Genomic DNA, 13028 nt, shown 5'->3' with positions numbered 1-13028 from the left:
CGCCGGGAGGGGCGGGAGGAGGCCCCGCCCCGCGCCGCCGCCAGGGGGCGCCGCCCGGTGCCGCCCCTCCCCTCCTCCCGCCGCGCCCGCGCAGAAGCCGCCCGGGGCCCGACGCGCGCGGCGGCGGCGTGGGCGGGGCGAGCGGGACGGCCCGGCCCTCAGGCCCCCCCCCGGCCCGGCCCTCAGGCCCCGCCCCCTCAGGCCCCGCCCCCTCAGGCCCCGCCCCCTCAGGCCCCGCCCCCTCAGGCCCCGCCCCCTCAGGCCCCGCCCCCAGCCCCCCGCGTGCCGGGAGCCGGGCCCGGAGCCGAGCGGGCTGCGAGGCCGGGCGGGGGGCGGGGGGGCGGCGGGGGGCGGCGGAGCCTCGCGGCGGTGCCGCTGCCCCGAAGCCCGGCGGGCCCCGGCGGAGTGTTCGGGGCTGCCTCGGCGGGCGGCTCCGCGGCTCCGCGGCTCCGGGGCTCGGCTCGTCCCGCGGGGTCGGGCTGGTTTGGCAGCCAGCGGCGGTAAAACGGAACGGTAAATGCATTTGTAATGGCCGGGGGGTTGTTGCTGCCCCTGCGCCAGAGCCCCCGGAGATTTGTCACCTCTTTCCCTTTCCGGCACTTTCCCTTCGGAGGCCGCGGCGCCGACGGCTTCGTCGAGGGCTGCGGGGACCCCGCTTCGCGCCCCGCCTGGGCCCTGGCCCCAGGAGCACGGCCGGGAGCCGGGGGCGGCCCCGGGCGCTGGGTGCCCGCCGAGCACCCGCAGAGGAAGGAGGAGGGAGAGGAAATGTGGGCCCCTGGCCCCAGCCCCCGGGTTTTGGGGGGGGGGGGGGGGGAAAGGAGGCGCAGCTGAGGATTTGGGGCCGGCGTCTTGCTTGGCGGTGGCTGGGAGGGGGGTGCCTGGGGGCAGCCTCGTGTGCAGCATCGGCGGGGCGATCCTGGGCAACGAGCGATGGCTTCTGATTGAAGAACAGGCCGGGGGGGCGTGGGGGGCACACGGGGTGAGAGATGGCAGGTAGCGGCCGGCGCCTTGCTTTGGCCCTGCTCCCCGCCACGCGGCGCTGGGGTTCGGCTGGGGACTGCCCCGCAGCGAGGGGCACCGTGAGGACACCGCCGCCACCGCCCCATGCTGCTGGGAAAACCGTGATTTTTAGCCCATTCCCCCTCACCCCCAGCGCTCTCCTGTGTTATCTTGCAGCTGGATCCGCGCTCCCTGCCCCCACATCCCCCAGCTATGCACAGTGCCGCAGTGGAGAAACCAGCAGGAAAGACGAAAAAGATGGGGGGGCTAATTTAATTAGTAATTGATTGTGGGAGAGTAATCGGGAACCCTTCTGAGGGGCATGGCAGCTGCCGCGTGGGGACAGGGCGCGGTGGGATGTGGCATCCCCCCTCCGTGCCACCCGCACCCCAACATCCTCCCGCTGTAGGGGGCAGCCTCACCGAGCCCCCCCGGTGTCCCATTACCGTGCCGCCCCCCCATGAATGTTTCATGGCCGGGGCTCGGCAAGGAGCTGGAGATGAAATATCAAACCCCGCTCTCAGCGTCGCATCTGCTGGAGGATCAAAACCGATGTTTTTTTGCACGAGGGGGGGGTGTCACAGCTCGTTTTCCCTTCCTGTAGCTAGAAATTGAGAGGGGGCTCGGGGGGGTGGCCACTACTGGGGACAGCCCTGCTGTGGGGGCAGGAGGCAACGCCGCCACTCCTGCCACGAGTGTGCCCGTCCTCATCCCTGGCACGGGGGTGGCCAGATTGCAGCGGCGTTGGGTTTCTGCTGGTGGCTTATTAATAACTAGGCTCATTAATAACTGATGATTAATCAGGGCCGGGCCGGGGAAACCCAAGAGGAGGTCGGGGTGGGGAGCACAGCCTGGCGCGGGGGGCTCGGGGCCAGGCATGGGGGGCTCCTGGCTGCTCTGCCTGCTGCCGGCGCTGGTGGCAGGTGGGTGGCTGGGGGTCCCCGGGGGGGTCGGGCTGGGGGTGCCGCAGAGACCCGGCCAACTCGCTGCGCCTCTCGCCCAGCTCAGCCACTGGACGCTGGTTCTGCGTCCTACGAGGAGCGGACGGTGACGGGGGTGCGGGGCCGGGCAGTGGAGCTGAGCTGCGGGCCCGCGGTGCCGGCGGTGGTCTTCTGGAGCTTCACGGCGGCGGGGAGCACCGGGCCGCCGCGGGCAGTGGCGGTGGGCTCGGGCCTGGAGGCGGCGGTGGCCCCCGGCGCGGGGGCGCTGGGTCAGGCCAGCCTGTGCAACGGCACGCTGGAGCTGCGGGAGCTGCGCGCTGCCGCCGCCGGGCGCTTCTTCTGCCAGGGGCTCTTCCCAGAGCCCGGGAGGCTCCGTGTGGGATACGCCGCCGTGCTGCTGCGGGTCCTGGGTAAGTCGCCCCCTGGCCCAGACGAGCCCCTTGCACGTGTCGCCCCCCACACTGGGCTGGCAGATTGTTCCCTCGGCCAGCAGCCAGACGGCGTGGTGCCCGCTGGTCACCGCAGCACACAGTGGAGGCCGTGTAGCTGTGCATGAGGGTATCATGTCCTAACAGCCAGCATAGCACCCCACTAGCCAGCATAGCGCCCCAGTAGCCAGGACTGTGCCCCAGTAATCAGCATAGCAACCTGCTAGCCAGCATAGCACCCCACTAGCCAGCATAGCACCCCACTAGCCAGCATAGGAGCTCGCTAACCAGTGAAGAACCCTACGAGCCAATGTAGCACCCCACTAGCTATCCCATCACCTTGACCACCAGGCCACACAGCACGCCAGTAGCCACCTCCCATCTCCTCCTCCTGGCCAACCTGGCATCCTGCTAGCTAACAGGTGGGCTCACCAACCCATACTCATCCTCACCAGCCACTCTATCCCCTCACTGCTGGTTGTGGATCATCCGAGTCAGAAAGGCCACCTCTGGTTGGGAAAGGGGGGATGTGGGGGCTCTGGGTGGGATCAGGAGCAAGGGGCTGGTGGCCTTGGGGCTGCTCATGACTGGGTACCCCCAGTGCCTGTCTCCAGGCCTTTTGTGCGGCCGACGGCGGCGGCGGCAGCGGAGGGGACAGAGGTGGCCCTGATATGCGCCGTGAGGGAGGGGACGGCGCCGCTCAGCTTCTCCTGGCAGCACCGGGAGCCCCGGGGGGGGGCCCTGGCAGCACCCATGGGGCTGGGGGACTCTGGGGCAGAGCTGCGCCTGGCACCTGCCAACCGCAGCCACACCGGCTGGTACGTCTGCACGGCCCGCAACGAGGTCAACAACCGCACCAGTGAGCCCGTCTACCTTGACATTGTCTGTGAGTGTGACATCGGCTCGGCCCCGCTTCCCCAGGGGGCCCCGAGGTGGGGGGCTTGGTCACCGGCCGTAGGGGCAGCCCCAGGGCTGGAGATGCCGCTGTGATGCATCCATAGCCACCGTGGTGCCTCCAAGGCCACCGTGCACCCCGCCACTGTGATGCCTCCCTGGCCACCGTACCACCAACGCACACCCGTGGCCACCATGCCACCAAGCTGTGTCCGCAGCCACCACATGGTCACCACGCACCACAGGACAGCCATGGGCACCGTGCGTGCTCGCAGCCACCACACGGCACCATCTCTAAGGAGGCTCCCCCAGCAGCAGGAGGGTGCCCCAGGTGGGGCTGCATCCCCCCAGCGGCACCGTCCCCACAGCTAAGGGCCCCGTGTCCCCACAGATGGCCCCGACGAGCCAGCCATCAGCGTGGAGCCCTTCTCCCCCGAGCAGGGAGGCTTCTCCGCGGGCGAGCGGGAGGATGTGGTGCTGAGCTGCCTGGCACCATCCAACCCCCCCAGCCGCTACATCTGGCTCCACAATGGCTCCCAGGTCCACACCGGGCAGACCTTTGTCATCGCCGCCATTGCCCGGGGACAGGCAGGCACCTACACCTGCCTGGCCGAAAACACCCACCTCCAAACCCGCACCCAGGCCACCATCATCCTCACCGTCTACTGTAAGTACCTCCGGGGGCAGCCCTGGACCAGCGTGGAGAAGAGGCGGTGCCCGGCGAGGACGTGGGTGCGAGGGGCAGGTTGGGGAGATAAAAGTGGGGGGGGGGGACACTGGCCATGATGCCCCCCCCCCCGCGCTGTGCAGATCCACCGGCCGGGAGCCCCAGCTGCTCTGCCTTGGCCACTGCCGACCTGCGGGACGTGGCCCTGCGGTGCCGCTGGCCGGGGGGCTTCCCCCCAGCCCGGCTGCGCTGGGTGGGCCTCGGGGAGGAGGAAGAGGAGGAGGAGGAAGAGGGGGCGGCAGGGCCAAGCTTTTCCATGGCCACCAACATCCGTCCAGGGGTGACCACAAGGAACGGCAGCTCCTTCGCCTGCCTGGCCACCCACCCCACGCTGCGGGAGGGGGCCATGTGCAGGACCACTTTGTGTGAGTGCAGACTGGTCCCCAGCGCCCCGACACCCCCCCCTAAAACATGTCCCTTGCCCTCCCCCCCCCACTTCAACCCAAGCGCCGCAGCCGTGCCACAGGGCACACGTGCCCCACAGCTGGGCAATCCCCGAAGCAGTGCCATGGTGGCTGCCCCTCGCTCGCTCCCGAAAGGGATGAAGCTGGGTGGGGGGCTCGCCCAGTGCCGCCCCCTCCCCCCAATGCCTCTCTGTCTCCCAGGGGTCCCGGCTGGCAGCCCTGCCTGCACGGCTGTGGCCACCAAGCACGACGAGTTCGTGATGCTGCAGTGCCGCTGGGAGGGGGGCACGCCGCCGGCCACCCTGCGCTGGTGGGACAGCCGGGGTCAGGCGCTGGGTGTCCCCATGCCCTCGGCCGCTGTCCTTGTGCTGAGCGCCGATGCCAGCCTGGGGGGCCAGGACTTCATCTGCGTGGCCACCCACCCGCTGCGGGCGGCTGCTGCTGAGTGTCACCTCCGGCTTGGTAAGCCGGGATGTCCCCACGCGCTGTCCCCAGCAGCGCTGCAGCACGCCACGCCGGCAACTTGCACAGCCCCGGTGGCTCCGTGCCCTCTCGCTGCGCAGACGTCCCCAAGCTGGAGGTGGAGCAGAGCGAGGTGGCGGTGCTGGAGGGTGGTGAGGCGCGGCTGGCGTGCCGGTGGTGCGGTGTCACCCACCTGGGTGCCGAAATGGTCTGGTACGATCCCCGGGAGCAGGAGGTGCCACTGGGCATGGCTAAGTACTGGCTGGAGCAGGACGAAGCGTGGGCCAACCTCACTGTCCGGGATGCCGAGTGGCCGGGGGATGGTGGGACCTACCGCTGCACCGCAGCCAACGCCGTGGGCACCACCAGCCTCCCCGTCCACCTCCGTGTAGACCGTGAGTGTGGGGGGGGGGAGGGGGTGGCACCGGAGGGGTCCCCAGGGTGGACTGGGGACGAGCCCATCCCTGCTGGGTGCCATTTTGCTGCAGGGTACCCGGCCCCCCCCAACGTCACCATCAGCAAGCTGCGGTACACGCGGGCGCGAACCGAGGTGCGGCTGGAGTGGCGGACGCAGGGCACGGGCAACCTCACCGGCTTTGTGGTGCAGCGGCGGCAGGCAAAGAAGCCCCAGCGCCGGGCGCCCGGCCCCTGGGAAACAGCCGCAGGTGACATCGAGCCCCACTCCCGCGACCGGCGCCTGGGGGGGCTGGACCCCACTGTGGTCTATGCCTTCCGCGTCCTGGCTGTCAACCACCGCACGGCCGGGCACCCCTCCGAGGTGCAGACGCCAGGTGAAGTGGGAAGGGGCCAGTGCATCCAACCTCCTCCAGCATCCCCTCTGGAGCGGTCACTTGGTGTAAGGCATCAGTAGGGGCTGGAAAAACATCCCAGGGGCTGTCTCCCTACCGGGAGAGCAGGGATTGAATGGAGAAAGGCAGCATTTGCATCCAAGTGTGAGCAGCCATCAGTAGGTTTCAGAGTAAACAGGTGCAGGCTTCTGTCTCTCTCCACTTTCTAGGCTCTGCCAGTCCTTGTGCTGGGGTGCCTGGTGCCCACCTTGCTCACTCGTGTCCCCCTGCACATCTTGCGCCCGTGCACTGTCCCTGCTGCCCCTCGCCTTGTTATCTTAATTGCCCCTGGCAGGGATGGGCTGACAGGTAGCCGCTCTCTTCCAGCCGAGCCTCCCTTCGAGGCACTCCCCGCAGTGACAGGGGCGGCGGTGGCGGGGATGCTGGTGGCCACTGCGGTGTCTCTGCTGGCCGTGCGCTGCGTCGCCCGCCACCGGGACAACCTGCCACGTGAGTGCTGGGGGGAGGCTCGGCAGGGCAGCCGGGGCAGTGGAAGGACCCCCGACACCCTCACCTCGTCTGTTCCCAGGGCTGCACGACCTACTCTTCCACACGTGAGTGCCCCAACCCCCACGCCCTGGTGTCCAGCCCTCTCCGTGCGCACCTGGCCACAGGTGAGAGCCCCGTGCTCCCCAGGGCCAGCCCTGAAGCCCCAGAGCTCCCCAGCACGACCGAGGATGCTCCAGCGGCCACAAGCAGGGAGGACAGAGCAGAACGGGGACAGGGAGATGCGGGTGGCCCCAGCACAGCAGCCACAGCAGGTACCGGTGCCCACGGGGCCAGATGAGAGTGCAGCCACCAGCCGAGGGGGCTGTCACCAAGGCTCCCCTGTCCCACCCTTGCAGAGCCACTCTCAGCCCTGCCAGATGCCGCCGCTGCCGACCTGCCGGTTGGTGTCCCCATCGTGGCGATGGCCACGCCATGAGCCTGGCCTGACCTCACCCCAGGGGCTTCTCCCCGTTGCTTCCTTTCCTTCGGTTTGATGCTGGGGACGAGCTCAGGTCTGGCAAAAGCACCAGTGACCGCCCCGGTCCCTGCAGCATCTCCGGGGCCAGACCCCAAGTGAGAGCCGCAGGGGCTCAGCCCCCTCCTCGCACGCTGCCCGGGCTGTACCTCACTCATTTCATTGCATCAATAAAGCTGGAAGGGTGCACGGGTCGGTGCCAGGCAGCCCCCACAGCAAGCATGGAGGGGATTTGTTTTGGAAAAACCTGAGGATGGACGGGGAGGGGGCTGGTGATGAGAAGCAGGGGTGGCGTGAGCAGGGCTGCGGCTAAGGAGTCGGGCTCTCAGCCCTCGTGCTTTTCTCAGAAGCACCCAGCGGTCGGGCGCTGCTTTGCACACAGAAAACGTTCCTTTGTGTCCCGCCCGGACACGCGCTCCCTCCTCCCGTAACGCGGACTGTCATAAAAATTTCGGCTGGCGGAGACAGATTGGGTTGCAGTGCAGAGGGCTGCTGGCGAGGAGCCACAGAGGAAATTCTTTGGGCTGCTTTAATATGCTTCGACATGAACTGCCAACGTACAAACAAGTGAGCCAGGGCCTGGTTTTGCTTCTTTACAATGTTTAAGAAGATGGTGGGGAAGATCCATAATTTTTCCCGTGGGGCAGGAGGGGCCAGGGAAGGGAAGGGAAGGGAAGGCTTTTCTCTTCTGGATAGTGCTGAGGGTTGACAAAACCACAATAGATCCAAGGTCCTGAAGCATTTTTGGGGCTGCTAAAGAGGGGGAAGCTCTAGCAGAGGAAGCTGGCTTGGGGATTTACCCGCTGGTCGGAAGGCAGCACAGCCCCAGTGCTGGGATGAGCCTGCTCGCACGCAGGGGGCTCCCAGCCCTGCGCCCTCTGGCACCAGCGCTGGCCTCCAGCTCTGCTGTTACTGCTGGGGCTAAAGAAAAGATTTAGGTGCCAACTCATCCTCACCGAGGGGAGAGCCAAGCACCAAAGTGCCGCTCCCAGCCCCCTGCAAGCCAGGGCCTCCCGCAGTGGGGGGTTTGGCAGGAGGTTTTGGGGACCACACTGAGTTTCTGAGGTTTATGCAGTGTAAAGAGAGCACAGCCACAAACCTTCAGTGGGGTAAGGAGCTGGTGCTCGTCTTTACCCTGAAAGTCCACGTTTTTCAGGCCAAAATGCAGGACGTCAAAGATTGCCATTAATGATTTTTTTTCCCCTTTTCGGTGCAAACACAGAGGAAGGCAGGGTGTAAGGAAAGCAGTCCCTCGGCTCTGCTCAACCTTTGTCTTTAGGTTTACGCAAAAAAAAAGGAGAGTTCCTGGTAATTTCTCCTGCGTTTTGTTAATAACATGTCCACTAAGTATTGAGTAATGAGAACCAACCTGGCTTCTGTGCCCGCACAGTGTCTGTCCATCCGTCTGCTTGAGACCCCGGACGGCACCAATCACCACTCCTGCCACTCTCCATAAAGCAGCAGCATTCCCTTTAATATTTCTCAAACCACCAAAAAAAAACAAACCGAAAAAAAAACCACTTGCAAAAACTACATCATTTCAAAATATGTACAATTTCCAAAGGAATATTACAGCTTCTTAGAACAACATAGCTCGTTCGCCATATGACAACAAACATGCATCTTGAATTCATCGCTGCCAGAGGTGACACCAGTGTAACTCCAGAACTATTCTCCTTGGGTAGAACTGCAGCCAGGTGACATGTTCAGAGACACCTGGAGAATCAGGGAGAGTTGGTTTTTTGCCCCCCTTTTTTTTTTCTTTTAAATATGCAGACCCCTATTAGGTAACAATTGCCAACTAGGGCACAAACCACTAGGGAGGTAATCAGATGGTGGCTGTAGGTGTAACGTTAGGTGAGGATCTCACTCGTAACTGCCTGGAGGACACAGTGCCCCATGGTTTAAAACCCCGAGGATGAGGAGCAGGCACAGGGGCTGAGGAACACGAGGGTTGCTTAAAAACGTGGCTAAACTCAGTGCTTGGGGAAACAATGAACCTGGAGTTCAAACCAAGCTCCTAACTACTCGTCTGCCAAAGCTCCAAGGAGGCAAATATTGGGGAAGCCTTGCATCAGGGTCTGCGATAGGAAACACAGCAAGGACAAAGCTGTGCTCCTAGGAGCGATGCAGAAGGGCAGGTTTAGGAGAGAAGGCGTTAAACAGAGCGAGGAGTGGGGCTGCGCAGCGTCGCTGGGGCAGAAAGCAGTCTGAGCCTAAGGATTTTGTGGCCCCAGGCCCACGGTGGGGTGGGAAGGTTCAGAATTAAGCACCTCTAGCTGGGAGCACACACACCAAACCCCCACAATAAAGGTAAAAGTTATATATTTTTATAAATAAAATACAATAAAAGGAAAAAAAACACTTAAAACAGTGTAACTTGATATAAATAAAGCAGTCCACAAAGAGATTCTGCTAACAAGGCAGATTAGAACAGTTTCATCCCTGAACAGAACCCGTCCCAAATCTGACACTCGCGGTGGCTTGCAGCCCGCGGCCTTGGGCTCCCCTCTGTGCTCTCACATTGATCCCGCCCACCAATCTCACACCGGCATCCTACACTTCAGCATCAAAAAAGCAGACCAGCACATTTCCAGGAAATCAGGACAGGACAGGACATTGCACTCAAGCCGTGTTCATTCAGATGCTCTTGCCTCCCTCTGGCATGCACTCAGTCTTGCAACCATGAAAATCAAAGCCACGGTCGCGCATGGACGAGCAGAGTGGAGTCGCGTACACGGTACAGCATTGGCACCAGGCTCTGGACACAAGCAAAAATAAAGCATCAACTACTGGAATAGTCTTGCATAGTAACCCGGCTCAGACCTAGTAAATTCTTATTAAGGGCTCTATTTATAAAGTATGTAACACATTATATATATCTCTTCATGCTGCATGCACACGCACCACTTGGCGTTCAGTGGGGAAAGGAGACTTTTTGGGCCGGGCACAGTTTCTGAGCACGGCACACTGCACCTGTAGCGCCTTTGCAGGCGCTCCCCGAGGGGTTTGCAGCTCCAGCCAGACCGGCTTCGCTTCCTCCCTTCCCAGCTCCAGGGCTGTTGCTGGCGCTCACTAGAAAAATACTTGCTCCATTAAAAGAAGGCTGCACATGTGTCGCCTTGGGGCAGCTGTAATTGTAATTTATGTGCCTCATGGCTGGGGTTATGCGTGCTGATTTCTGGAGAGAGTGCTTTACAGGCACAAGTTTGTTTTATTTACTTTGATTAAATTTGAAAGAAAAAAAAAAACAACCCTGCAGTTAACATTGCAACACCTACATCATGCCGCATGTGCTGTTTCTGAAAAGGCAGGCAGGTTTCTCAGAGCCGCGTGCATGGCCAGGCTGGAGCACTTTGACAAGGCTCATTTTACCTAGGAGGCAAAGGCAGCTAGTCAAGCAATTAGTAGTATCCCCTTTTTTCCACTCCAAACCAAGGAGTTTAAATGCAGTCAAACTGAGTTTTTGTCTTCTGCAAGTGAGCAGGGCAGCAGGAATAAAGCATCACAAACACGATGTTCTGGGTTTGATTTTCTAACAGCTTGCGGAGGACTCACCAGGCTCAGGAGCTGCACTGCAGTGGATGACACAGTGTGGGAGGAGCACGCGGTCTGGGAAACTCAGGAGGTTCTGCTGCAAGTTTAACAGCTCCACACCATAGCCACTGGAAATTAAGCCACCTGACTTAGCAGTAATTATTTACTAATGAGCTGTAAAGGTCAGCTCAGCTAGATCACTTTTGGCAGCAGCCCTCTTAAGCACCTCCTGCTTATCGCCATCCCTCCTGCTCTGTGGGTGCATCTGTGGGACACAGTGGGTGAAGGTGATTGTGAGACTTACTTTAGGCTGGGTCACTTCACCAAACCACCTTGCCATCCAGCTCTACAGACATCACCTGGAGCAGAAGAGAGCAGATGCCCACACCCAGGCTGCTGCCAGGAGAAAGGCTGCAGGCTGCAGCCTGCCCCGAGCACTTGCTGGAGAGCAGGGAGACCAGCGGACCAGGAGTGTTCCAAAGCACCCCGACAGTCCCTCCTCCTGCCCAGGTTCTGATGACTGCTTGGATTACCAAAGCACTTGTAAAAAGAAAAGAGCAATCTGCTAGTACAACTGTTCAAACAGGCTGGGCTTTTGCACACACTTCTGAAAAGGAAAGAATCACTGAAATAGTGGCAAAGACCTACAGGTGCAAACAGTTGCCAGAACATCTCTGAGCTCTGCCTCTGAAGCCATACTGTAACTACTCAGCTATTCATTTTCTTACCCACAGTCCCTTATTCACCCTTGTTCCATGAGTTCTTCCCAGAGAAGCTGAAAGAGGACATGGAAATACATGTTCAAGCACTGTGATGTTAAGTTGCCAGGAATGTGGCAGCCCCTGTGAAGGTGGTCCTAACATCAGAACTGCTCAGGTGTGCTCCACACTGCTAACTCCACGTATCAGACGCTTTTTGTCTCCTTGGAAGTGCTTCTCTCGCTGGTCATATTCCATGGAAGACACACTACACACTTCCCATTGTCGTTCTTTATATTATTACAAATCTTTTTTATACACATAACCAGGCTAGTTTCATGGTGCATGGGAAAAAAAAGGGATTTCAATGCATAAATAATATAAAAAGGCAACCATTTAAAAACAAGATACATTCATTCATATGACACTACTACAAAAAATAAATAGTGACTCTCTCTGTTATAATTAACATCCCTCCATTAGTCCCTTTCAGCGACTCTGCTGTGCAGTTACTGGCGTTAAGTGGGGAAAGCGGTCACTTCCTCAGGTCTCCTGAAGCTGGAGCTGTCGGAGGTCCCCAGAACCATTTAATGTGACACCGGATGAGCTCCATCCTGGCTTTTCCTTACAGTCCTTTGAAACAGGCTGAAGAATAAGGGGACTCCAGCTCAAAACGTGATTCGATGTTTCTGAGTGCAAACAGTTGTCACCTGCAAAGCAAGTGTAGGGTTTTTTGTTTGTTTTTAAACAGATTATCTCCTCTTTAAACTCAACAGACTCACAAGCACATTAAAAATTCAGATTAACAGATCCTGGCAAAGCACTCAGCACAGATTTATTCTCATCTAAGCAGGCACAAAGCCTACATGCAGCATTAGGCAACGGTTTAGAGCATCAGCTCTATCCAAGCACACTGATGGACTGATATCTAATAGGTTACATTAATTAGGTCAGGATTATGCAGCCCAATCTCCATCTACATTTCTGTGCCTGTTCTCACCTACGGGAATCTAAGCCATCACGGATGCTTGCTCATTAGGAAAAACTCCATTAGGCAGCATTTCAGCCGTCTAGGTCTGGTCTGGGAGACGACGAGTATGCTGTACCACAGGCAACTACAAGCCAGCATAAATCAGTCACAGCCTCATTATCTGGAGCATGCCTGCTAAATGAGCTCCATTAGAGGCATCAATCATGAAGGGCATGGCAGCCACAGGCACCTGAGCATTGCCACTTCTATTTTCTGCAACGGGAAAGGTGGAACACTTAATACCTTTTCCAAAGGACAGGTCTTTTGTGGGCCTAATTACTAGTTCCTCCGCAATAAATTACCGCTTCTCTGCAGAACCTACCTGGCTTCAAAGCCCGGCGGTATCCTCTCCAAAATGACTTACCATCTGTGTACTCCATGGAGAGCTGATTGATGCTTTCTCGACAGCAGGGATGCTGGGCAGAGGGCTGCTCTGCCTTCTCTTTGCTGTCCTCCTCCAGCTGTGCGCTGCACTCAGGGACGCTGGAAGCTAAGCACATGGCCACCATGACATGATTCAGAGGTTTCATCTCCAGACTGTCCTGCTGGTAAGGTGCTACGATGGGCATGACAGGTAGCGTGTTGCTGCTGAAAGTGCCATTGGTTTTGGTGAAACACCTGAAAACATAAGCCAAAATGGAGTTACTCAGAGCCCTGATCACCCGCACGTTTTTTCTTTCCACTACTTGACTTATCTTGAGAAACTGCAATTTTTAAGTACTTTACCATGACTTATTTACTATAGCAACAGTAAGAATCTTGCCAAGTAAGTTTTGAATATATTTTTGGATCAATCCTGACATTAAGAAAAAGATCAAGCATTTTTTCTCCCAACAGACAGCTGAAAACATTGTAAACATTTGCTCAGTTACTTCCCCCATCTGTTGTGACCTGATGACCTGACTTGCAAGTCCATTTCTTCATCAAGGCAGCCCCATAAAGCAGGTTTTCACTGCCAAGAAAAAGAGCTCAAGTTTGAAACCCAAGCAGCAAGCTTAAGTACCTTGGAAAATAAATACTAAGTGCTATTGGAGTGAATGCAAATTAGAAAAATATATTCAACACTATAAACATAAAACCCCTGTGTGGTGCGACT

The 13028-nt window shown here is 59.3% G+C and overlaps 2 protein-coding genes across 7 annotated transcripts in view; one reads left to right on the top strand and one right to left on the bottom strand.

Annotated features, from left to right (window-relative positions):
* Nucleotides 1-1145: 1145 nt before the first annotated feature.
* Nucleotides 1146-7028, top strand: VSIG10L2 (V-set and immunoglobulin domain containing 10 like 2). The gene is made up of 10 exons (XM_066981081.1): nt 1146-2350; nt 2970-3254; nt 3654-3929; nt 4073-4855; nt 4957-5250; nt 5344-5646; nt 6031-6153; nt 6233-6257; nt 6340-6464; nt 6549-7028. The coding sequence occupies exons 1-10, from the start codon at nt 1792-1794 to the stop codon at nt 6626-6628; spliced, it is 2853 nt and encodes a 950-aa protein (XP_066837182.1). The 5' UTR covers nt 1146-1791; the 3' UTR covers nt 6629-7028.
* A 1092-nt stretch (nt 7029-8120) lies between these two features.
* Nucleotides 8121-13028, bottom strand: part of CDON (cell adhesion associated, oncogene regulated) — a 57718-nt gene continuing 52810 nt past the window's right edge. For all 6 annotated transcript variants that reach the window (XM_048063413.2, XM_066981077.1, XM_066981080.1 and 3 more), the window contains 2 exons: nt 12297-12550; nt 8121-11612 (listed from right to left, as the gene is read on the bottom strand). In XM_048063413.2, the coding sequence (XP_047919370.2) occupies nt 11446-11612; nt 12297-12550 (421 nt within the window). In that variant the 3' untranslated portion in view covers nt 8121-11445. The remainder of the gene's footprint in view (nt 11613-12296; nt 12551-13028) is intronic.

This window comes from Anser cygnoides, chromosome 21, assembly GCF_040182565.1.
Source record: "Anser cygnoides isolate HZ-2024a breed goose chromosome 21, Taihu_goose_T2T_genome, whole genome shotgun sequence".
NCBI classification, from domain to species: domain Eukaryota; kingdom Metazoa; phylum Chordata; class Aves; order Anseriformes; family Anatidae; genus Anser; species Anser cygnoides.
This window is presented reverse-complemented; position numbering and strand designations above follow the sequence as displayed.

Excerpts from the sequence above, each read along its gene's own strand:
- VSIG10L2 (XM_066981081.1), top strand. The coding sequence starts at position 1,792 with ATGATTAATCAGGGCCGGGCCGGGGAAACCCAAGAGGAGGTCGGGGTG. Across the intron at positions 2,351-2,969 it reads CGTGCTGCTGCGGGTCCTGG|TGCCTGTCTCCAGGCCTTTT; the intron begins GTAAGTCGCCCC and ends GGGTACCCCCAG. Across the intron at positions 5,251-5,343 it reads CGTCCACCTCCGTGTAGACC|GGTACCCGGCCCCCCCCAAC; the intron begins GTGAGTGTGGGG and ends ATTTTGCTGCAG.